This window comes from Pimephales promelas, chromosome 17, assembly GCF_988280905.1.
Source record: "Pimephales promelas chromosome 17, fPimPro1.hap1.1, whole genome shotgun sequence".
NCBI classification, from domain to species: domain Eukaryota; kingdom Metazoa; phylum Chordata; class Actinopteri; order Cypriniformes; family Leuciscidae; genus Pimephales; species Pimephales promelas.
The window spans coordinates 14,860,239-14,885,682 of NC_142785.1; the positions used below are offsets into that span (position 1 = coordinate 14,860,239).

The window sequence follows — 25,444 nt, forward strand, 5'->3', positions numbered from 1 at the left end:
ACATTGATAAAAGTTAGATCTTCAGATTTAGAAGTCAGTATCAAGATGTATATTTTCTCGATAGGTTTAGGATATTATGATTGAAAAAAAATCGGTTTTACCCACCCTTATTGTTGCTCACTGTTATAAATGTGTTAATGTAATATGTAACACTGTAATATGTGTTAATGCCTTAATAATTTGTGTAAATTCTTTTTCCATCACTATAAAATGAGTTTTAAATATATCATGACTATTTGATGTAATTTTGAATATCAAATGAGGTCCTGAATCTCCTGTTTCTCTGTTTCTTCGGCATCCTTTATCATCAGTATCTTCGCTGCCATCAATGACGGATCGTCTGGAGTCCATTGCTCGGCAGAACATGTGAGAATATACTTTTTTTTGCTCCCTATCTTTTTGTATATACATTTAGTATGCCAAAAGTTCTCAACCCCCTCATTTCCATGTCTGGTAGGCTTGATCACACTGCTGTTTATTATCACAGTGTTGACCATATATTGAGAATTTAGAATAATTTAGAAATTCCTATTATGCATATATTCATAAAATTACACTAAGCATGAACAAATATTTTCATAATGAAATCTTCAGATTTGCAAAACTATTTGCAATGTTTGCAAAGTGAGCAATTAATTTTTCTCTGCTTTGAGAACAAACAAACAAACTCACTCCAATACAAACAAAACAATATTTGACCCTTGAAATCGATTTTTCCAGTGCATTTTTTAACTTTTACCTTAAAGTTACCTTTTTTTACCTTGCCTATAAATACCTTTATAAAATAAATAATACTTCACAAAAAAAAAAATGTTCAATAGAGAAATATGCAATGATGGTAAAATCAAAGTGATGCTTCTAAATTTTAAAATAATACCGCCAGTTGGTGGCGGCAAGTCAGTCTTTTTGAGTCATTCATTCATTCATTAAGTAACAAAGCAAGTGGCTGTTTATGAATGAATCATTCACTCTCGTGATTTGTTCAAAGCTGCAGATTCGTTCACCAACACTGCTCTGTGCTGCAGGTCTGTTGCGGCTTTTGTTGGAGCTATTATTTTGTTGCAAAAAATACTGACAATACTGTGTTTAAAATGAACATCTCTTCATATTAATACCTTTCGTTTGTTGAACTGTTGTATAAAATCATGTGGATATTCGTATAATGTGATCAACATTAAACACAGGAACTCACACAGGCTATGTTTTGTATCAAAGAGAGTTTGAATCTTTAATCATTCCTATGCAGTCTGTGTCTATAGCCTATGTGTTCTTCATGCTTGTAACTTGTAAGTGCTAAAACCCGCCGAACTGATCCGTAACCAGTCCAATGTTTATTCCCACTGCAATTGCATGGCTAACAATTGAGGCTACGTCGTCCTGAATGGTTTTGAGTCTCTTGCAGCCCGTTTCCGATTTCTGCGGTGAACTCGATTTCTTACTAGTTGCCTTACTGGAAATAAAACTTTTTCTGTTGTGACAAACTAAGAGATTCTTCTTCAGAGTGAAAAAAAGCTTCAATTTGGAGGTTTTAATCAGGAGCCTGGTGCTGTCCAGCCATCTTGCAGTGCGCGCCACCGGAAGTTCGACATTATCAATCTGTTAAACTCATTTGAAAAGTTTAAGAAATAGCCTTTACACAAAAAGGATTGTTTGAGTTGAGTGTTGTGCATTCTGATTTATTTCTTTTTGATTTTACTTAACCTAACTTCACAACTTTGCTAAAAGGTATGTTTGGTCTTTTTTTTTGTTCTTGTGCTGTGTGCCTGCAGGTTGGGATCTCACCTGAGCCCATCACGTACTGAGTGCTATATCACCTCAGATATGTTTTACGTTGAGGTGCATTTGGAAAAAGCAGGAAAGCTTGTGGATGTTAAAGTGTCCCATCAGTGTGAAAACCCTGTGGTAAGAGACTTGTGAATAAAATAATAAATCAGTTTGTCTATGCCCTTTGGTCTTACTTTATTGTGATTTTGTCTCATTTTTATGTAGAGTTGTCCTGAGCTGATACAGCATTTACGGTAAGCAAACTGTATAAGGAAAATTACATTTTTCAGCAAAGTGGAATGTATTTATGCTCATACACATTGTTTACTTGCTGCTTATTGACTAAAAAATCTCTTTAGTAAATGATCGCATCCAGTCAAACACAATGCACACCAACAAAGAGGTTTTAATGGTATAGCTATTTATTGTAATTTACTGATGGATGATGGAGACTGTAGAATGCTTTGTCATTTGACCGCTAAAATGTTATCTGCTCTATTGCATTTCCTTATTTTACTAATGTCTCCAAAGTAAAGGATGCTAATTGAGATTCAGATCTTGTGGTCTCAAAGATCTCAAAGAGGCACAAAATCTCTGACCTTTTCCTGGTCTGCTCCATGCTGGTGGAATGATATGCCTAATTACCAGAGTTGCTACGTCCGTGGCCATTTTCAAAAAATCTTTTTCGGCAACACCTGATCCATTAATACTAACACTTTATCTTCTATGCTATATCTATTAGGCTATCTATAAAGGGTTAGTTCACCCAAAAATGAAAATTAAATCTTACTCAGCCCCATGCTGTACCAACCCCCTTAAGACCTTTGTTCGTCTTCGGAGCACAAATGAAGATATTTTTGATTAAATTTGAGAGATGGATCACTGCTACATAGGCTGCCTAAGGGATCGACACTTGACGGCCCAGAAAGTCAATGAAGAAAATGTTTAAATATTCCATGTTACTACAGTGGCTCAACTATAAGTTTATGAAGCGACGAGAATACTTTTTATGCGAAAAAACAAACAAAAATAACGTCTTTATTCGACTATTCCTTTTCTTCCTTGTAGGCCTGAGATGAGAGTTCAAGAGATTTCCATGACTCATGCGTGAGAATTGCGATCTCCTTCAACTACTTCAGTTCAGTTCTCGCGCATGCGTCATGAAAATCTCTTTTCTTCAATGACTTTCTGGGCCATTAAGTTTCGATCCCTTAGGCAGCTTAAGTAGCAGTGATCCACCTCTCAAATTTAATCAAAAATATCTTAATTTGTGTTCCGAAGACGAACGAAGGTCTTACAGGGTTGGTACAGCATGGAGGTGAGTAATTAATGACTTAATTTTCATTTTTGGGTGAACTAACCATTTAAAATAAATAAAAGTAAATACTGTGTTAGATTATACTGGGAAGGGTCATAGGCTATGACCCTTCCCAGTATAATCTAACACAGTATTTACTTTTATGACTCATAGCATTGCTTCTATTGTTCTCATTTTTAAGTCGCTTTGGATAAAAGCGTCTGCTAAGTAAATAAATGTAAATGTAGATCTGAGAAATTTCTTGTCACTGAATAAATATTTTGCTTAGAAACAAACCAAGCTACTGTTATTTTGAAAGTTTCTAGAAAGAATGTGCAACTGTAATGAGAAGTTATTTTATGCAAGTTACAACAACTGTAAAGTTGTCACTGTACAAGAACATAAAGCAGTAAATGTATTTACCACAACATTAACCTTTATTTTTACAGAGACAAAAATTTTGATGAGTTTTCCAAACATCTGAAGGGGATGGTTAACCTGTATAAGCTCCCTGGAGACAAGTGTGTCCTCTTTTCTTTTTTGTTTTTTGTTTTAAATAGATCATTAAACACCTGCAGTTCCTATTTCTATTTGCATTTTAATACTTTTTTCTCATTTTATTCCACAGCAAACTAAAGACAAAGATGTATTTGGCGCTTCAGTCCCTGGAGTTAGACCTCACCAAGATGATGCACATGTTCAGGCACATTTTATTTCCTATTTGTCAAGAAAACTGTTTCCCCAGTATCGTACACTAGCAAAAAGTACAATGGACATGGTACAATTGTAATACTATATTGTGATATTATTTTATTATTCTTTAAAGTAACTTGCAGTACTATGTTAATACGATGATGCTGCTTTCACTATGCTTCTCAGTGGGGAGGATCACTCCTAGGGAGGGAGTCTTTAGTAGAGCCAGACCGATATATCGGCATACCGATATTATCGGCCGATATTAGGCATTTTACAAACTATCGGTAGTTATAATGGCCGATAAATGAATATTTCAAAAACAAAATAAAAACGGACGAAACACGCTTGAACCATGTCATGAGTGTTGAAGTTGTATAGTTTGTGACTAATCATCTCCAGTTTAAATAAATAAATAAATAAATAAAATATCGGCTGATATATCGGAATATCGGATTTTAAAACCCCAAAATATTTGTATTGGTATATCGGCCTTCAAAATCCTTTATCGGTCGGGCTCTAGTCTTTAGCAATGATTTGGTCGCCTCTGTAATATGTTTTTAAGATCCTATAAAAACTGTTGGAATTATGGCTTGGTTGTGTACCTGTATTTAAAAGGCAAAGCATCTGGTTCACTTTCTCAACCTGCCTGGTCATTGATCACATCTAAAATAATCTGATCTGTTATTCATCATTTTTATGCCATTATGACCTGCTCTTGATCAAGCGAATAAAAATTTTAGCAGTCAGTTTCACCATTGGTGTTTGTAAATAGCATTATTTTCAGGCACTGGTTCTGTATTCCTGTCAGTTCACATTCAGTACCATAGTGTACATAAGAAAAATATATAATTTTTTTTTTTTTCTTGAAAGGTTATAATTTCTGAAAAAAATTTATATCATAGGATTGCCACTAATGCCAACACTGTGGAGACCATTCTTCATGGCAGCGTGGGTCTGTTGACGGCGAGGAGCGGCGGTACTCTAGTATCTCTACAGTGTTACGTTTCTCCAAATGATATCTTTGAAGAGGGAACAGGAGCCCAACTGAGCTTCACTGATGTCAATAGTGAGATAATCATGTTTTATAAATCTTAACAAAATTGTTAAGTGTTCATTTAAATGTCAATCTAGTGTTTATTTACTTCGAGGTCATTGATTATTTTCTCCTCTTGTGTTCTGCAGTTCCCCGTAATTTAGGTGTGAGTGTGTCAGTGACTGTTGAGGGCACAGCATCGGTATACAAGCTTCCCATTGCTCCGCTTATCACAGGATCCCATCCAGTCGACAACAAAGGGTTAGATATTTGGGGAATTAAAGTACAACAATGCAATCAACATCAGTGGTGCACATTTCTGGTGTAACTACCATGGTGTAATCTTGTGTAATGACTTCCATGCAGGGTTCACACTCTTCTTGTTTTTTTTCCTAGGACTCCATCATTTTCTTCCGTAACAAACTCAAACTGTGTAGATTTACCAGCGTGTTTCTTCCTGAAGATGAATTGCTTGATGCCATTCTCTGCATTATATATAAAAAAAATGGGCAGTTCTACAGGTATGAATATAATATCGTCTGGATGATTAGCTTTATGATTGATTCAAAAGTTATTTGTTTTTAAACAAAACATGGATGAGTGTTATTGACTTTTACATTAATGTAATTATTATGCTACTGGCATTAACTGGTCAATCCAATTTTTTAAATTAAAATAAGAGTTAATAATATTATAATTGCTTGTGTTTCTGTAAGACTGCTGCATAAACATAGCTCTACTTTACAATTTATTTATTTTTTAACTCTTTTTAGGTATCCCTGTTTTTGAGACTGCGCCCACCTTGTCCCCACTATATGATCTCATCATTAAGAGCCAACTGCATGAGGATGGAGGGGCCAGTCCTCCTGCTTTGTCCCAACCAATGCGTTTTTATGCAGTGAGTATTAGACACCAGAGCATTAGGGGTTTTGGTTTGTAAAGTTATTGTTTGTTAATTCATATTAGGTCACTTTATATCTAGCAGTGTCTGGATTTACACAATATACTTTATTTAGACCTGGGGTCTTATGTATAAAGCTGCTTGGAGTACAGTTTTTGCTTTAAGTATGTCAATTCTAAGAATTATGTAACTTTACTTATGTAACATTTATTCATCATATCATACAATGTTTTAAACATTTAAATACACATATCAAATAGTGGAAAATCTGTATGTAGTTGTGATTTAGTTGATCGCAGACTACCTTTGACCAAGCTGATTTCTCAGATTTGCGAAAGAAACTATTTGATTTACGAACGTGCTGCGCTCATATAAGTTTTCAGTCATTCGTGTATCATATTAGTCTATCATATAGCCTCTCTTTGTTTAAAACACTTAAATATACATATCAAATTGTAGAAAATGTTTATGATGCAGTGTTTTATTGATAGTATAGACTAACAAAGCTCTTGACAAAGCTCTGATTTTATTTTACTTATAAAGTTAAGTGACTTAATTTTAAATGCTTATCGAGCTGTTGTCTGTGTGTTATAAAATGATCAATGTCACATTTTCAGTAGTGATGGTGTTCAGTAAACAGCTCTCATCATGTGAGATTGCTTAACTATCATATGAAAACTCCATATTTGTAATTTTTATAGGCAGTACAGGTGAAACTCGAAAATTAGAATATCGTGAAAAAGTTCATTTCAGTAATTCAACTGAAAAGGTGAAACTAATATATTATATAAACTATAACCGACACCTTTTTTTAACGCAACATGCAAGTGTGTTGGAAGCATTTCCAGGCAAAATAGAATAGGAAAAGATGTAAATAATATAATTCTCAATTTTCAAATATTTTGAAAAATTCTGTAGTCTATTATAGAGCCCGACCGATAAAGGATTTTGAAAGCCGATACAGATACAAATATTTGTTGGTTTTAAAATCCGATATTCTGATATATCGGCCGATATTTCATTATTTTTTTATTTCAGAAACGATGATAACAGATGATACGTGTCATCGCTATGACTGTCATGCGCTATTAAAGAAATACTTCAGTCACATTGTCAAAAGTTAAAAGGACAGTCACTCAACTACACCGTAACAACGTAACGTAACTATTATTAGCTAATTCCGCTTCACTCTCGGGTTATTTAACAGCAGCAAAACTGGACATGATAGTCAGTATAGTCAATGACTGTGTAGAGTGCCCTCTGGTGGACAAACTCTACAATTCCAACACTCATGACATGGTTCAAGCGAGTTTCGTCCGTTTTTATTTTATTTTTGAATCGGCCATTATAACTGCCGATACCGATAGTTTGGAAAATGCCTAATATCGGCCGATAATATCGGCCTGCCGATATATCGGTCTGGCTCTAGTCTATTACAACAAAGGCAAGAGCAACACACCGCTAATCCAAATGTAGACTGGTCTGTTAGCGCCCTCCCTCTACATCACGTGCAGCATCACCGCGTCAGACACGTTTCATAAAACCGGCTCCTATCGCAACATTCAAGCGTGTTTGAAGCATTTCCAGGCAAAATAAAATAGGAAAAGATGTTTATGTTATTTTGTACACGAATACATATTAATAAATTACATTTTGATGGTAGAAAGTCTAGGTTTTGACAAATTCACATAAAAATAAAATTTAAAAATAAATCATTCTCAATTTTCAAATCTTGCATCTGTCAATACAGAACGAAAAATTCTGTAGTCTATTACAACAAATTACACTTTTTTTTTTTAATTGAACAAAGATCACAGGGGGACATGTATCACACACAAAAAAATAGGATAAGGAACTTGAGGTAGTGCAAGGCAATAGAGTACATTTTCAAATAAGATACAGTAGCCTAGTCTACTAAAATAGAAATTAAACACACAATATATTATTAAAAATAAATAGAAATAACGTAACCTTCAGGAAATCAGGAGGTAACTTATAATGAAACCATTTTTGTTTTAGCAGCTTTCTTGTTTGCTGATTAATAAAGAGAGTCATAGAATAACTTTTTAAATTGACACAGAAAAGCCTCAAATTGGGTTAGCAGCAGTTTTAATCTTTTGTCCATCTCTTTTGACCCGGAATCTCAAAAAACTGTACATTCTATAACAAATTCTATTTCAAATTTCTATTTCAAAAATAAAAAGTATGTTGTAAGCAGAGATAATAAGCCAGGCTACTTATTTCCAGGACTCCTTTGCATGATCACATTATGAGGTCAAATTCCAGTATAGCATTTCTTTTAACATATTTTGTTTCCCCCAAAATGAGTTTAATTTATTTCATTATTTATCTCATATGACATTCAATTATTGATATATTTATTTAGTTGGGAATATGTGGATTTTGGTAATAATGTATTTATTTGTACACTTTGTATTTATATATTTATTTATGTAGATATTTTTGTGGGCTTTTTACTCATTAATGTATTTATTTATTTATTTTACAGCTTTCATCCTCCATATGTTACGGAACTACCACAAAAAACTATAGAATTTATAATCGCAGGGTAGTCTAATTCAACATGTAAACACGGTCATCCGATGTGTGGAGGACTGTTTGCATTATGCATGATGAATAAGTCATACTACAGACTATTAAAACCTTCGTAACTGCCATCAAACAGTAGGCTAACTAAATTAAATGCTCAATAGGATAACTAATATATCTGCTGAACACTTGGAATGAAAACCCAAACAATATGTGGACGAAACACGGCTTATTACAGGATATTGGTAACCTATTCTTCTGTTGCGAAAATTAAATAGCCTAAATGAATGAATAATTATGGCTAAACAAATAAACAACAAACTATAATAAAGTAGGCGTATAGCCTATAGTTCATAAACATATTTGTGTGTATAGCCTAATTGTTGTTGTGTTTGCCGACTAGTTGTGATGATATTTTATATATTTTATATTATATTTTGGTTACCAGAGGCTATTTTTTTTTTTTTTGTTCCATTCTTCTATTTACAGGATTTACAGAAACAGAAAACATGAGCAGGTTTAGATAATAAAATGAGCAGGCAGACAGACAGTGACCATATTATGTACAATAGAAAACAATAGTAAGGCATGCATGTATCTGAAATTTAAAGTATACAATTACTGTAGTTAACATAGCGTAGTGTAAATAAATGAGTCATGAGATCAGTTCCTAAAAACGTCAGGAGCGTAACAAGGCGCTAAGAATCTATTTCGCGCTGAAGCTCTGAGCCCTCTGTGTTTTTTATCGTTTGCCGAGAGTTTAAGAAAGTTCAACTTTGGGTAAAAGGCAGCGCTCATCACTGTCACTTTTTACTCAGCTGTCCAATCACAGTGAAGGAGGAGCGGGACAAATACCACACTGACCAACCGTCACATTATGCTTGTCAACAGATTGACAACAAGCATAATAACAGAATTAAATTATTTAAAACAAGAGCAAGAGCAAATATTTTACATTGAATCGACATTTTATTTACAAAAAAACACAGAAACAAACTGTGTGAAATTAGATATTACTAACACTTCCATGGAAATTCCGTATCATAGAAAGCAAAACATCTCAACTGAAAAAAAATGTTTTGTGTTGTATTTTGAACAGAATCTAACAGGACATAACAGGGGAAAAAGTATATCCCTGTATAGTATAAAGTATATAACGTATAATGTATATCATCATCATTATGATTTTCATCTGATTCTCTAAATGGTTTGTCTTTCTATCCAACTAGTCTTTACCAGGCCAGCAGCATTGTTATTTCCTAAATGGTGATGCCCCAGTACAGGACGGGAGGTGTCTTCAAGGAGCTTTGGTTTCCAAGATTCCCTTCAGACATCCTGCTCAGGTGCCTGCTCTCCTCGACATTATAAGACACCAGGCCGCTTACAACACGCTTATTGGCAGCTGCGTCAAAAAGACTTACATTAAGGAAGGTGGGTGTGTTGTTCTTCGTAATAATTATGGCTGCAAGAGTTAGTAGATTAGTAAAAAAAATAAGTTATTGAGGTGGAAAAAATAATATATAATACATTTTAAATAATGTCCGCTGTTAAATAATGTTAAATAATGTTTACTGAACGCAGTTTTATTCTACATAAGTACACGGTGGCTGCCATGTTAAGATCACATTACAAGCTGACTACTCACTTTATATAGAATGCTATATATATATATATATATATATATATATATATATATGTCTTTCTAGAGGTAGTAATATGCTTTTGATCACATGCATTGATGTTTTTCAATCAAATGTGAAGATGTAATACAATGAATACATGTTTTTATTATCTCTTCATGTGCATTATATACATCATGCAAGTATTGTATATTAGGAAATACCTGTCAAAGTCCAAATTTGACATTTTAATTTGCTTTGGTGTATTTATTGTAGTAATTACAATAGCTCGGGTAATTACTAGGTACTAACCCTGAACCTACCCCTAAAGGTAACCTTAACCCTAAACTTAATCATATTTTACCCAGTACTTTGTTAGTAAAATATATTGTAAGTACATATAAGTACATGTACTGTAAAATAAAGTGCAACCCAAATAATTTCATGTTTTAAATAGACACTCCTGGACTGCTGCAGTTTGAAGTGTGTCCACTAACAGACTCAAGTTTTAGTGTGTCCTTTCAACACCCTGTAAATGAATCACTTGTATGTGGTAAGGAAAAATGTTTACTTCTCACAATTTACATTTAAGTTATCAGTGTTGCCTCTTTTGAAGTCTGACTCAGTCTGTTTTTGCTCTCAGTGGTGATGGAGGTGATTGATTCAATGCAGGTATCCTGTAAACTCTATAAGGGTTTATCTGATGCTTTGATCTGCACTGATGACTTCATTACCAAAGTAGTCCAGAGGTAGGTTTAACAGATGGCATTGAACCTGTGCTTACCCAAATAGTTTTTTTGTATTTGTGTTCCTCATACATGACTATAATATATCAGTTTAATCATCCATAGTGGTAAGAAAATGGTTGTATATGTAAATATATAAATTATGAAAATCGAGAAATTGAAATTATAACCTAATTTTGTGATGTGAGATTGAAGATTACAAGTTTGCACTTCCCAAGTTTAAAATCTAGAAATAATTCAGCACCCATTTTTGCCCATGCTTTCAAATAAGAACTTGGAATAATGTCCTCTGTGAAACCTTAAAGAGAGGACACGCTTTAAAACAAAACACGGAATTGAAATTGCAGGCTATATTTATTTTTTTATATGTGAAGTCCACCCAAAAAATTTACTTATTGAAAGTAACTACCCATTTTGAAAAATAAAGTTTAAACACAATGGTATCATGTGCATCCCACACCTAAACCGCTGGCCTGGTTGAATAAGCAAAGTTGAGATGTTGTTGCCCAGAGGGAGAAAAACAATGCGGTGCGGGAGGAAAAGATGCATGTGAGATGAGAGATGGCGTATTTTCCCCAGGTTTAATAGAATTACTTAAAGGTGCAATGTCTAATATTTCTATCGACAGGATCTATCGACAGAAATGCAATATAAGATCCATAACCATGTTTTCAGTGGTGTATAAAGAACTTACTTAATAAACCATAATGTTTTTTATTACCTTAGAATGAGACATTTATAGCTACATAACCGCGGACACTCCCTTATATGGAGGTTGACATATTGTGACGTCATGTTTCTATCGTAGCCGGCAGCGAACACACAGAGAGCACATTTCATTCATACCTTGAAAGAGAAGCAGCAAAAACCTAGAAGCTAGCCATAGACACCGTGAGTAGTGACTTTTCCCTTGTCAGTGGTGCAAAATATGTAGGCTAGTTGGGAATGTTTCATGGAACTTAGTTCAACTCCATTGCTGTGTTATGGCTTTGACAATCAGCTGATTATTGAACGTAAAACAGTAACATTACAGGAGTCACCAACCCGTCGATCTTGGAAGCATTTTAGGTCGATCGCGAAGAGTTTTCAAAACCAGAGGGAAAAAAAACTATATTTTTATTCATTATTATTTATTAATTTGTGTGTAGTAAATGATGTCTAGGGGCGCACCTTTGCTCTCATGTGGACACGTCGAGTATAAACAATGCTTTACACTTTAACCAGTTCAGCCACAGTAACAGCTCATATTAGCCAGCTAAATGTTAATATGAAAAAAATATGTAGTTGCATAGTTTCATGTGGTTCTTCTCCCTCGCTTTATTGTGGGTTTGTTATGTGGGGAGAAATATGCTGTTTACGTTCGTGAGACAATCAGCTGATTACTATTATTATATTATATATTAAGACCCTTGATCCTCACCTGACAATGGCTTTGTAAACTTTATCCATGATGTGGTTTATAATGGTCTGTGGTACAGAAACTTGGCTTTCTCTGCTGCCTGTCTCAGGCGACGATATGCTTGACGATAACTGTAGCTTCTTCGAAAGAGAGAGCTTTCAAACATTTTATGGTTGCCCTGTTTGTGCTAAATAAAGTATAATTTCACCTGTGCCATTAATATGTTTATAAGCAACTTAAAAAAGCACAAATGTCAGGCCATGTCAAAACATCTCAAGGACCCCAAAAACACCCTAGACCCCAGAGGGTTAAAGTTTTGTCATTTCACTTAACCCATCTGTAATGATAAAACACTCATTCCAGAGGTTAATGATACAATATCCACAAAATCAGGAAATATTTGTACCCCCAAACTAACACATTAAAAACATAGTTCAGTCACCTCACACACACTCGCATATGTTAAATGCTCACTTTCAATGTTCGCTTTTTGATATTAACTTCACATTTTTTCTTTTGGTTTTACTTTTTACATAGTCTCATAACCAGTTTCAAAGCATACCTGTTCATTATTCCTATGATTTTATAAAAGTCAGCTGGGTTGTTTTGGTTCATTATCATTATTTCGTTTAAGCTTGCTTTAGCAGGCCGATGACAGACAGACAGACAGACAGGGTACAATCCCTTCCTCCACTCAAGCAGTCTCTCTCACTATTAACAAATAATCTTTTTTTTCAACAGCCTCCTAAGACTGTAATTTAGACAGAAGGTAATATTAAATTAATTACAATAACCTTTGATCATTCACCTTTGTTATCCACGCTTTCTCTTAATTCTACAAAAGCGGTCTTCATCTTTAGCCACACCATGTCTAACGACCTTCAGGAGTTACAACTGTAATAGACATATTAGTTCAAAATTAAAAGTTGAAAAAAGTTTTGAGTTGGAAATGTCTTGAAAAATGACCTAATCATTCCCCTTATGTATAATTAGGTGGTTCTCACCTAAGAAGACAAAGACCCGCATAATAATAAGTCTTTCATTCAGGTGTGTCACACAAAAAAAGAATGCGAAGATATGTTAATTTGCAGTTTAAGTTGCTCATACAAAGACATTTTATTTCACTAAATTTCAGTTGATTTTTACTCCTCTCAGTATAACAATATAGTTTGGTAAAAGATGTTCATTCATTCACACACGATTCATATTTAAACAGTCTTCTTTCGGTTTACATAGGCTATTCCATATTGCAATTGCAACAAAGCACTTAATAATAAAACAATTTACTACATCAGCTTAATCCATCACTCCTCGAAATGAATTTAAACCAGCACTTCTGATGTGTCCTAGGATTATTCCTTACAGCCTCGCAAGACGACGTAAAGTAGCCTACTGTAATCTAAATAAACTTGTTGTGTTTTATCGAGTTGATGTGTGGGCGTTGACATGTTTGCTGCATGTATCGCCTCAGATCATTTGCGTTTGAACAGCGTGCACTCTCCGTGGGCGTGATCAAATTAAAAGATAATGAGCTGAAATGAGAAAGACCGACATCTCTCTCTTTTCATATAATTAAATACACAGAGAATATTTGTTTTTATTATGAATTAGACCATTTAAAAGTACACACTCAAATGATCATAAAGATATATAGCTCATGCCTGGGAGAATAGTATTCACTGAGTTTTAAGTTTAGAGACGTGTTCCAAAAAAAAGTTGACAGTGATGGAGAGCCAGAAAGCACACCCTGTTTATTTTCTTTCTTTTACAAAAGCACAATATTTTGTTTTTCGATTGTAAGTGGACACATTAAAAAATGAGACTTCAACTGTTTATTTTTTCATATTTCTTAAAGTCTGTATGACTAAAAATGTATTTTGCTACTATGTGAAAAAGCTTGTCACGCCGGCGCGATAGCCGACCCCAGAGGTTTAATGACTGCGTACTCGTAAAGTAGTGAAAATTGTGGTCTTAATAATGTGTCTTTAAATGTTACTGAGCCAGAAATACTTATCTTTTGTATCTATTTTTCCCTCCGTAGATGCATGTCCATTCCCGTGACTATGCGCGCCATCCGACGCAAGGCAGAGACCATTCAGGCAGACACTCCAGCATTGTCCCTTATAGCTGAAACTGTAGAAATTATGGTGAAGAAGAACTTGCCCCCAACTGGCAGCCCAGGTTACATGGGAATGGGTACAGGGCCAGATGGGAGCAACCCAATGGGTCTCCCTGGTTTAAGTAGTGGGACCAGCACTGCAGGAAGCAACAATGTAGGTGGAAGCAGTTCTTTCCAAGGCCCAATCACGTCACTTTTCAGCATGAGTCGTACTGGTCAGGGAGGCTCCTGTATGGACTCCATGGGACAGGTTGGAGGCCAGCAGCAAGCAACACAACAACAACAATCTCAGAGCCATGGTTCAGATGACTTTAACAAAGTCACTCAGAATCCTATCCTAACCAGTCTTCTTCAAATAACAGGCAGTGTTGGGTCCAGTCCTACTCCCCAGCCACCTCAGCCCCACCAGACCCCACCAACAACCACCTCACCAGCAAGCAACACCAAAAACCACCCAATGCTGATGAACCTACTGAAGGATAATCCCTCACAAGATTTTGCTGCATTGTACAGCAGTAGCCCTCTAGAAAGACAGAACTCATCTGGGTCCCCACGGACAGATAGTCAAGGACAGTCTTGCCCTGGCACCAAGGGCAAGAAAAAGCGTCCAAGAGGCTCTGATAAAGGAGTAATGGGTGCAGGTGGCGGAATGAGCATGAAACAACAATTCCAGCAGCAAGTGGGAGGCATGACCCAACAGCATCATCACACACACCACTCTGAAGATGATTTCCACCGAGAGCTTTTCTCTATGGACGTTGATGCCTCCCAGAACCCCATTTTTGATGTTAGTCTTCCAGGTGATGGACTTGACACTCCTCATAGTATCACTCCAGCTCCAAGTCAGTGTGGAACACCTCCTTCAGGTCCTGGAATGCCATACCACCAACACTGTCATGTCCAACCCCAGACACAAGTCCAATCTCAGCCACATGGATCTATACCCCGTATGGTTCGCCTCTCTAGCTCTGACAGTATAGGGCCTGATATCAATGACATTCTGTCTGATATTCCTGATCAGGCCAATAAAGGAGGCAATAGCAGTCATGGCCAGCACCTCATGGCTGGTGAAGAAGGAGGTTCCCTGGGAACTCCACTCCGGGATTCTTCCAGTTCAGGCCAAGGTAGCGCAGTGTTTGAGGCAGACCTGTTTAATGCAAACAGCAATGAAAATCCCTTTACGGATGCAGCAGACTTGATTGCAGAAGCTGCTACTGCAGCAACACCCAATAGTGATTCTTCCTCAACTAATTTCTTCCCAGACACAGATTTCAACCCAGAGCTTTTATCTGGACAGGGAAGCTTTTCACAGACATACTTTGAAGACACCTCCCCCAGCCCTGACCCAGATCTTGAACTGGTTAAAAGTTTTAGTGGAGGAAGTCAGCAGAACACTCCTACAGGCACACCTCAGAATCCTGCCTCACATGGCCAAAATACTCCAGAGGCTCTATTGAAAGACCCTTTTGAAATGGGTATTTTTGGTGGGAATGGTGCTGGAGGAAAGCCAATACTGGGTGCAGCATCAGATATGGCAGACTCACACCTTTCTCAAACTAGTGGGGGCCAAAGTCCACTCATGATGGGCATTGTGGTAGCTGGTAATGATTTTAAAAGTGATGATACAAAGGTTAAACAACAGCAGATAAGGGCAAAGGAGGATCATGGACCAGGAAATTCTGGAACAGGAATGGGGAGTGTATGCTCTTCTGAAATGAAGCCAGTAAAACGCAGTCGCACTCCTTCAAGTGAGGGCAAATCAAAAGACAAATCATCAAAACGCAAGAAGCTGGATACAGATGGCAAGTCACCTTCACACAGCTCAGGGGGTCGACCTTACACTCCTCCTTGTGGGAGTGCCACTTCTGGAGTAAGTGCAGGTGGATCAAAATCCCCAGGGAGCTCAGGCAGGTCTCAGACCCCACCAGGAGGTGCTACACCACCAATCCCCAAAATCACTATACAAATACCCAGGGCTTTAACTGGAGGAAAAACATCATCTCATGGAGGCTACACATCAAGTAGCTCAACAAGCGGAAGCACTGGTAGTACAAGTGGCTCAAGTAATAGCAAAGGTCACCATTCCTACTCTTCCTCTTCTTCAGGGAAGATTAAAAGTAGTAAACTTGAAGGCTCTGTTGGGCAAGGCAATATTCCCAAACCATCAAGCATTGGAGGTATTGGAAGTAGTATGCCTTCTCAATCCAAAGGATCTTCCATGGGTATGGGTGCAGGTAAGCAATCCTCTTCTCCCATAACAAAGCATGGTTTGTCCGGCTCATTCAGTGGCGGCGGCAGTGGAACAGGAAGTGGAAACAAAAATAAGCCCCAAGGTGGTAAGCCTCCTGGCTCACTCATGAACCCCAACATCAAGCCCAACATATCGCCCTCACACTCTCGTTCTGGAAGTTCGGACAAGCTGTCCTCTCCAATGAAACTTCAAGGCCAGGTGCCTGGAACCCCACCCTCATCTAAGGCCAAATCCCCTATTGGCTTGGGCAGTGGAGGATCAGGAGGGTCCAAGTCCTCTTCAGGTTGTGGAATGGGTACCCAAAAACTCTCAGGCAGTAGCTCATCCACAAGCACTTCTACATCTTCTACTTCCTCCGTAAGTTCCTCATCATCATCTGGCTCCATGCCCTTTTCTTCAAGTGGTCAGTCACAATATGGGAACAGTGGTGGGAGTTGCAGTGGTGGTGGGAGTGGAAACAACCCTAATGCAAAGGGAAAGTCCCCAAGCCGAAACAAAAAGCCATCTCTAACCGCAGTCATTGACAAACTGAAGAGTGTGGGTAGTGGGGGCATTGGTGGGGATGAGACTGAGAGCTGTGGTGGCACTGCAGGTGGGGTAGTGCCACAAAATGCTGGTCCTACGTCCTCCAAGCATGGTATGTCCTCCCAGGGAGGTGAGTTTCTGAGCAAGCGTGACAAGATGGACAAAGAAGGAAAATCCAAGGGGTCTGGATCAGGGAGCAATTCTGGTGACAAGAAGATGGTTGATTCCAAAAGCAGTGCAGTGACTGGCACTGGTGTGGCAAAGATTATTATTAGCAAGCCAGAAGGCGGCTCTCCAAGCATTAAATCTAAAGTAACTCTTCAGAAACCTGGAGAAATTTCTGGAGATTGTGCCATGCGTTCCCAGCACTCAGGCCACAAAGCATCACCACTTTTTAGTGGCTCTACACCAAAACATGACCGCAGCTCCCCTAGCCACAGCCGTTCTCCTGGGTACACGCCTATAAATCCAGACAGTGAGAGCGAGTCTGGTAGCAGTTCAGTTGCTGAAAAGTCTCATCAGAACAGTCCTAGCTCTGATGATGACCAAACTATGAGACCACATCAACCCATTCAAGACTACCTGAGTTCCATATCCATTAACCAGAGTGAAAAACACAAGAAACATAAAAAAGAGAAGAAGAAGCAGAAAGAGCGGGATAGGGACAGAGATCGAGAAAAAGAAAAGAAGAAGTCAACAATGTCTTGTGGGCCACCCTCTCACACAGCGAAGACAGATGGCTGGTCCAGATCCCCTATATCTTCAGAAACTTCAATGTTGTTGCTTAGCTCTGAGCGGTCCTCACGTCCAAGTCCTGTGTTTATGCATACAGAGGATGATGACCTCATGGACTCTGCCTTAACTGGCAATCTAGAACCTTTCAAATAAACAAAATGACTTTAGTAGAGGCAAATTATGTAGCTGACTTCTACTATAAAATTCCTTTTTATTAGATTTTTTTTTTTTTTTACAAGAATTGTGATAATTGGACTGTCACCGTTTTTAACGTGGGCTTAATTCCTGCAAATCGTATATATTGCAAAGAGGGCGTGTCCTGGTATTTTGATGAAAATATCTTCAGGTTCTCCATTTTTATTTGGGGAAAAATAAATTCATCCATTTTAAAATCATTTGACAATATGTATAATATTTTATAAGACTTTAAATAGATATTTAGTAGCTATGTATGTTTTGTTTTCCTTTTCTAATTGTAAGCCTCAGCTTTATTTGGCATTTTTCCAAAAAAAAGTATTCCAATATACACTGTGAAATCAATCTTGTCATGTATTGAGTTTTTTAGCTTGCATAACTGGACATTATCTAAAACATGATTTATTAAAACATCATTCTTTGATTTTAGTCTCATAATCTTAGAGAATTTGTATATTTTTAATTTCACATCATTTTATATTTCTACCATCACTTTATCATAATTTTATTTTGGTAAATAGGTGAAGATGTGTCTAACAGTAATTCATTTAATTGTCTGTCTTTTCTGTAAAATCAAGTTTTACAAGACTGAAATAAATGGCAATGGCAAGGTTTTTTTTTTTTTTTTCTCTTTTGGCATATTGCCTATTTGAGTCTGCAGCGCGATAATGGTTACTAATACGGCTACTTTAAAGGTACATATATAGTTCCTTTGACACTAGTGACACCTAGCGAAATTACAAAATTAAAGCATATTTTGCTAATGCCCTTCATCCATCCCAAATCCCCCAAGTCAAACATCATAAATACAATTATTACACTGAATTGTTCTACTTCAGGCGTTGACTTGCCACCATCTGAACAAGCCCCATAGAAGTTACTTGCCATAGAAAAGCACCTGTTAAATGGACTGAATCATGACCTGCTATTGTGAATGCCCCATTTCACTGCTATACTGTACGTCTTTAGGCTAGAAGACGTATAAGAAGCTGAGCTTGTGAGGCGATGTCAAAAGCTTATATTGGCGTCACTGAAATAATGGATATTCCTAGTCACCCTGGTGTGCTAAAAAAGGTAAACATTAATGGGAATATACTTAAAAAATTCTAGGGGTACAAATAATTGTGGCCAACGTGTTTTGGAGGAAAACGTTTATTTCATAACGTGATTTCCCCCTCACTTTCAATTATTTTACTTCAATGAAAGGTTAGATTTTTAGCAATTTTCTGAATGAAAGATCAAAGGGATAAATAATGTGGATTTATTTTTTACAGCAAGTTTTGATCATATTTACCAGGGGTATCTAGCCTGGCTAATGTCAGACCACAAATTGAGAATGAAACGTGGTCTGGAAACCATATGTTCATTTTGAGGCATGGTTTACGAATGCCCGGAGCCGTATTACTGAGTGCTATATCAAATGCGCCTGTGCGTAGCTCATAGCCAATTGGGATCAATGATACCAGATGACGTATATAGAGCGACAGAAAATTAGACGATGAAAAAGACGATGGGTCAGAGATTTAGGAGATTTAATGTAAAACTTCAAATAATAGCCGAGTCCCAAATAGACGCCTGTCTCTTGTACATGCCTACTGTGACTGCAGGACAGGTTTGGGTAAATAAAAGCCGGTCTCAAATAGAGGCTGGGTCTGTTTTTTAGTTTCGGGTTGTTGATCTTCTAAAGCCGTCAGATCGTCCACTTTTTGGTGGCCGCCAAAGCAAATTTTTGTCCCGCCAAAGCCTATTTTGATCAGTGAGTGATGTAGACTCACTGATCAAAATAGGTTACATACTCGTACAGGTAAAGATAACCGTCAGCTGGCAATTTCAGAGCTGGCCAGCTGGAATAAAATCATTATGCATTATTTGTTGATTATGACTTAAAGCTAGTGCTGTCAAACGATTCAAATATTTAATCGCATTAAGGTCATAGTTAACTCGCAATTAATCGCACATTTTTATCTTTCCTAAATGTCTCTTGATTTCTTTTTGTCCCATCCTTTTAATGATCTTATCAACATGAAAAAGTGGATGGGCTTGCTTTGTGCAGATATTTTTTTTTAATTGAAAACAACATTGATAATACTGTCATCACATTGATCTTTTGTGTCAAATCTGGCATAGTCAATACAGAAATGGTACATTTAGTCATGAAATTAATTTACCAGATTATGCGCCTGACTTCACTGTGAGCCGAAATGACTGTGGTTATGCTCGCTAAGTGGCAAAAAGTGCCAGCATTTGTTTTCAGCGTGAATTCACACAAAACACATTGGAAATTGGAATCGATTGACTGTACAACTAGATTTGACGAAATCTTGAGGTATATTTTTACAGACTGTCGAAAGCTACAGAACAGAGAAGCAAATGGATTGCTGCAATTAAACAACTGGACTCCAGGCAACAAAAGGTAGCCTTTGCAGTTATCATTTTGTGTCAATATGCTGAATTATTTATTGTATTGTTATGTTGTATTAACAACTCATTAATTTAATATTACCATCATATTTTCTGCATAATTGGGCATTTTCAAATAAACACTGACAAAAAAAAACTACAAGTTTTAAGGCTGGATGATATGACGAGACATTAAAGTGATCACATGGATTTAGAGCTACCTATATTTTATTTCATTTTATTAGAGGATAACACTTTGAAATGTCTCATTTTTGAGGGGGTCCTCATTGGGGGGGCTTATTGTATTTATTTATATAAAGCGTTCACAGCCAAATTTGCTTTATGTATTTCCCCAGAGTTTAAATCAGGCAAATAATGTCAGAAAACATAATTTCCTAGCTGCATGTCAACATCAATGGATCTTTGGTAAGTTGTAAGGAGAAGTTGAGTCAAGTCATCTACATTTATATAGTGCTTTTTACCATGTAGGCTAGATTGTTCCAAGCAGCTTTACAGTGATAATAGGAAATTAAAGTAAAAGAGATTGTTTTGGCTTTATGGCAGCTCTCGAATATTTTCCAGCTAAAGTTAGTTTTGATTGATTCACTTCTGTTGCAAAGATCATAAGTTATTAATTTTGGGGCCGCTAACACACCCTTTTAACAGAAAACTCTTAAGTTCTCTCCACGCAAACTTTAAAAACGCAAACCTGTGAAAACCCTGATGGTGTGCACATGAGTATTAAGAAATGCGCGTTTGAATTATGTGTGCAGGCATGTAGTCCTTCCCTAAAAAATCAACCCTCATCAAACTACTTGTCCTGCCTTAAAGGAGAACTCCGGCGAACAATGAACCTTTGGTCTAATAAAACATCGGTACATAGTCAACCGTTCTCTGAGTTTTGTTTTCATGATAGTCGAATGTAAAGAGTTTTATCTCTAAAAACTGTTTAGCGTAATGCTAGTAATGGGGGCATTGAGTAAGTAAAAAGAAATCGCTAGTTTATACCACTAACAAGGCTCAAAATAGCCCCACACTAACGCAGTAACATAATGAGGCTCCATATATGCAAAACGAAGCACTGAGAACTTTGTAAGTGTACAGACTGTTTAATAAGAAGATACTTTATGAAGACAGTTCACTTTGCGTATACATACAGGAGCCATCTTAGAAAATAGTCTCGATAAGTCAAACCACGAACATCGTGCTGAGTGATCTGATCTCTATGAAGTTCAACGAACTTCTGAACTGTATGAACGGCGTTCGGGGATTATTATCGAGACTATTATCGGCTTATCGAGACTATTTTTTAAGATGGCTGCTGTCTGTATACGCGTTTTGCATGTATGGAGCCTCATTATGTTACTGTGTGAGTGTGGGGCTATTTTGAGCCTTGTTAGTGGTATAAACTAGCGATTTCTTTTTACTTACTCAATGCCCCCATTACTAGCATTATACGCTAAACAATTTTTAGAGATAAAACTCTTTACATTCGATTATCATGAAAACAAAACTCAGAGAACGATTGACTAGGTACCGATGTTTTATTAGACCAAAGGTTCATTGTTCGCCGGAGTTCTCCTTTAAAATTTATAATACCGAATTTTAATCGCTTCGACGTAGCCACATGAACCGGAACTATCCCGACAACGATTATCTGTACAGAGGTAAGGGAAAGGAGGCCTTCACAGGGGAGATACTCTCACTCATCCACAGACTTAGTAGCATTGGTGTCACTAACCACTCAATGGTTTGATTCTCAAATTATCTTTCTCACCGGGTTCAACATGTAAGATTTGAAAACCTTTTTTCCCATTCTCTACCGGTCACCAGGGTTGTCCCTCAAGGCTCCTTGGCCCTACACTTTTCTTAATTTATATTACTAACATTCCCCAGGCTGTTGGTAATGCACTCATTCACTTATATGCTGAAGATGACACGTTTAGTGTCAAACTGGTAGTTTTGTGTCACACTGACCACGCGTGCTGATTCTTCGAGCTCTGAAAACTGTTCTCGAGTGCCAATAAATGAAAGCAGTGAGCGTAAAAGGCCATGAGCAGTAGCTAAATCCATATCACTTTTTTGGAGTTTGCCACTTGTTGCCTTAAATCTATACAGTACCCAGTCCCCCCATAGTCGTTATTACAGTCTCCAGTTTATCATGTTTCGCGACCAATCCAGCAGCTTCCAGTTTAGTTTGTGTTTTCTCATCACAGTCTAAAGATATTTTGGCTAATATATCTCTAATTGCCCCGTGATTTTCTTTGAGAGCCCTTGTGGAGTCTGCAATTCCATCGGGTAGTGCTGAGGGATTTAAACGCATATTTAATGTTATGTTTGCTGTTATTGAAAACTGTATTCCAGCGATGTGTTGATGCACTACAAAATCTATACAGAGACTGCAACAGTTAAAAAAAAAGAGTTAACCTCCTCACAGCAATTATCAACGCAGTTAACACCTACAAGGTTCAGAGAATGGGCACCACACGGTGTATGATTTAGTGGGTTTTGTGGAGCCCGCTGTCTTTCCACTACTCTGCCATCTGCACTGACAAAACGAAAAACAAATGTGAGCTGATCTACATGTGCTAAATCTTGTGTTGAATCAACGATTACAGAGAAATATTTAGTTTGATTTCCTCTGCAATCACTTGCTTAGTTTTTTCACCCATTAATGAAATAAATTCTTCGCACACAGTTGATGACAGGTAAGATGGCTTATCTCTACCCTTATTGCCATGTTTCTCAAGATTTCTCTGACTCTGTCGGGCACTCTGCATGCATATTTAGATCTGTGCAATAAAGACAGCATGTTTTGCCTATGTTCTGCACTCTTTTCGTCATCACTAACCCTCTCTGGATATTTCCAATCACTGAATCCGATGATAAATGCATGCTTTTGGGATGACAGAAGTTGGCAGGCATAACAATAAACTGATTCAGTTGATGGTGAGTAAAGAAGCCATTCCTTTGGCACAATTTGATTTTTTTTGGGAGCCGGCAGTGAAGCAAATTGTTGGTGAGGGAGCTTGTCCTACTTCCAAGTACGGACTCCCTTACCGATGCAGGATACTTGGCGGCCCGGTTCTGGAAAGCTGCAGGCCCTCGGTAAATCGCTTCTTCCCGGAGCCGCTCTCCGCTTCAGTGAAGCTGATGGAAGAGCAACTTTGACTGAAATAACCACTTGTTACAACCGAGGTATGCAGCAAAACATTTGTGAAGACGCAACACTTACAACCTTGAGGCGGATGGGCTACAACAGCAGAAGACCCCACCGGGTACCACTCATCTCCACTACAAATAGGAAAAAGAGGCTACAATTTTCAAGAGCTCACTAAAACTGGACAGTTGAAGACTGGAAAAATGTTGCCTGGTCTGATGACTCTTGATTTCTGTTGAGACATTCAGATAGTAAAATCGGAATTTGGCGTTAACAGAATGAGAACATGGATCCATCATGCCTTGTTACCACAGTGCAGGCTGGTGGTGGTGGTGTAATGGTCTGGGGAGGTTTTCTTGGCACACTTTAGGCCCCTTAGTGCCACTTGGGCATCGTTTAAATGCCACGGCCTACCTGATCATTGTTTCTGACCATGTCCATCTGTTTATGGCCACCATGTACCCAGCCACTGATGGCTTCTTCCAGCAGGATAATGCACCATGTCACAAATCTTGAATAATTTCAAATTGGTTTCTTGAACATGACAATGAGCTCACTGTACTAAAATGGCCCCCACAGTCACTAGATCTCAAACCAATAGAGCATCTTTGGGACTTGGTGGAGTGGGAGCTTTGTGCCTTGGATGCGCATCCCACAAATCTCTATCATCTGCTAGATCTAACAGGGACCGTCGCAATAATTGCAGACGTACAGAAAGTGACAGCATTGTTTTAGGGATTTCCCCTCATTGAAATTGTTGCAAACTTGCCTGTTGGTAGCAAAGTATGGTGCCCTATGTGAAAAATCTTTACCAGAAGAGTGATCCTCTCTTACTTGTCATGGAATGTAACTTGTGGATTTGATGGGGTTCTGCACTGCGCTGGGAGGAATTAAGGGGTTCATTTGAGGGCATTCCGTGGTGGCTTGGTTTACGGACCTGCAAATTGCGCAAGAGATGTTTGTGCACCTGAGAAAAACCCGGTTATGGAGATCAGAGTCCAATGCTCCCCAGTAAGGACGCTGATTCCATTGGGAATTACGGACCACGCATTTAGCAGAAAACAACTTGTGGTAGGTGTAAAAATGACTACCCCATAACACAACGTGAGTTCCGCTATGATGGAAGGTAATCGTTCAGCTCGCACCGTCTATGGGGAAAAGCGGAGCATATAACTTCGGTATAGTGGTTAAAAGCAATACAAAATTTTACCAACGAGAGTATGCGTGATGAAACCCGTGAATTATTTTTTAAAGTGATGAATATATCGCCACAGTCCACCTGGCGATTAGATTCTGACATGGGGAACTTTGACAGAAGAGAGCCAAAGTCTACATCCGCACTTGTGAGGATTTGGGTTCTGATGCTGGTTGTCACTGGCGGAGGTTCTGCGGCGACGGCTTTGGGAGGGACTGGTTGAGGAGTAGCTGAAAAGAGAGAGAAAGAAGATTGAGCGAGGAGAGGGTTGATAGGAGGAGAGCCGCTGCTGTGGCTGTGTGCGGAGGCATCCTCGCACAAATGTCTGCCGCCGGTATAGATAGACGAGGAAAGAAATTAGCATAGTGAGGAAGGGGAAGAAAATGCATCGGCGCTGGTCCGGCTAATGGAGTGTGGCTAGGGAGTGCAGCTGGCGCTTGAAAATTGAAAGTGGTAATGTCAGGAGGGAGAGGGAACGTATGAGGAGCTGAGATGCAAGGATCTGGAAAGTGTGGTGCTGCGGTGGGAGGGGCTGAGGAGAAGAGTTGACCTGGAAGAGATTGAAGCCCTTCTGCGACTGGCTCTGGGGCATGGCCTAGGCTGGCAGAAGGTCTGAGGTGGTGCATGGGCGGAGCCAGACACTGTGGGGTAGGTGAAGAAGATGAGCGATCGGGGTCTGGCGGGCCTTACTCGTTTGAACCGATGGATTGGGAGCTGAAACAGAAGGGTGAGTAGATTTTAAAGAGACATACAGATTAAATAAGTCTGCTTTATTCAGTTTGCGATAAAAATTGACATCTGAGTTAATTAGGGCTTGTCTCAGTCCTTTAACAGTCCACTTCCCTATGGGAGGGATGTT

General features: G+C 38.1%; 1 protein-coding gene across 1 annotated transcript in view; it reads left to right on the plus strand.

Annotated features, from left to right (window-relative positions):
• med1 (mediator complex subunit 1) overlaps positions 1-18,444 on the plus strand; it is a 29,460-nt gene extending 11,016 nt beyond the window's left edge. The window contains exons 4-16 of the mRNA XM_039685409.2: positions 312-366; positions 1,770-1,902; positions 1,990-2,018; positions 3,511-3,582; positions 3,690-3,764; positions 4,660-4,823; positions 4,940-5,051; positions 5,187-5,311; positions 5,564-5,688; positions 9,471-9,672; positions 10,318-10,413; positions 10,504-10,609; positions 14,047-18,444. Of these exons, the coding sequence (XP_039541343.1) occupies positions 312-366; positions 1,770-1,902; positions 1,990-2,018; positions 3,511-3,582; positions 3,690-3,764; positions 4,660-4,823; positions 4,940-5,051; positions 5,187-5,311; positions 5,564-5,688; positions 9,471-9,672; positions 10,318-10,413; positions 10,504-10,609; positions 14,047-17,788 (5,036 nt within the window). The 3' untranslated portion in view covers positions 17,789-18,444. The remainder of the gene's footprint in view (positions 1-311; positions 367-1,769; positions 1,903-1,989; positions 2,019-3,510; positions 3,583-3,689; positions 3,765-4,659; positions 4,824-4,939; positions 5,052-5,186; positions 5,312-5,563; positions 5,689-9,470; positions 9,673-10,317; positions 10,414-10,503; positions 10,610-14,046) is intronic.
• The last annotated feature ends 7,000 nt before the right edge of the window (positions 18,445-25,444 follow it).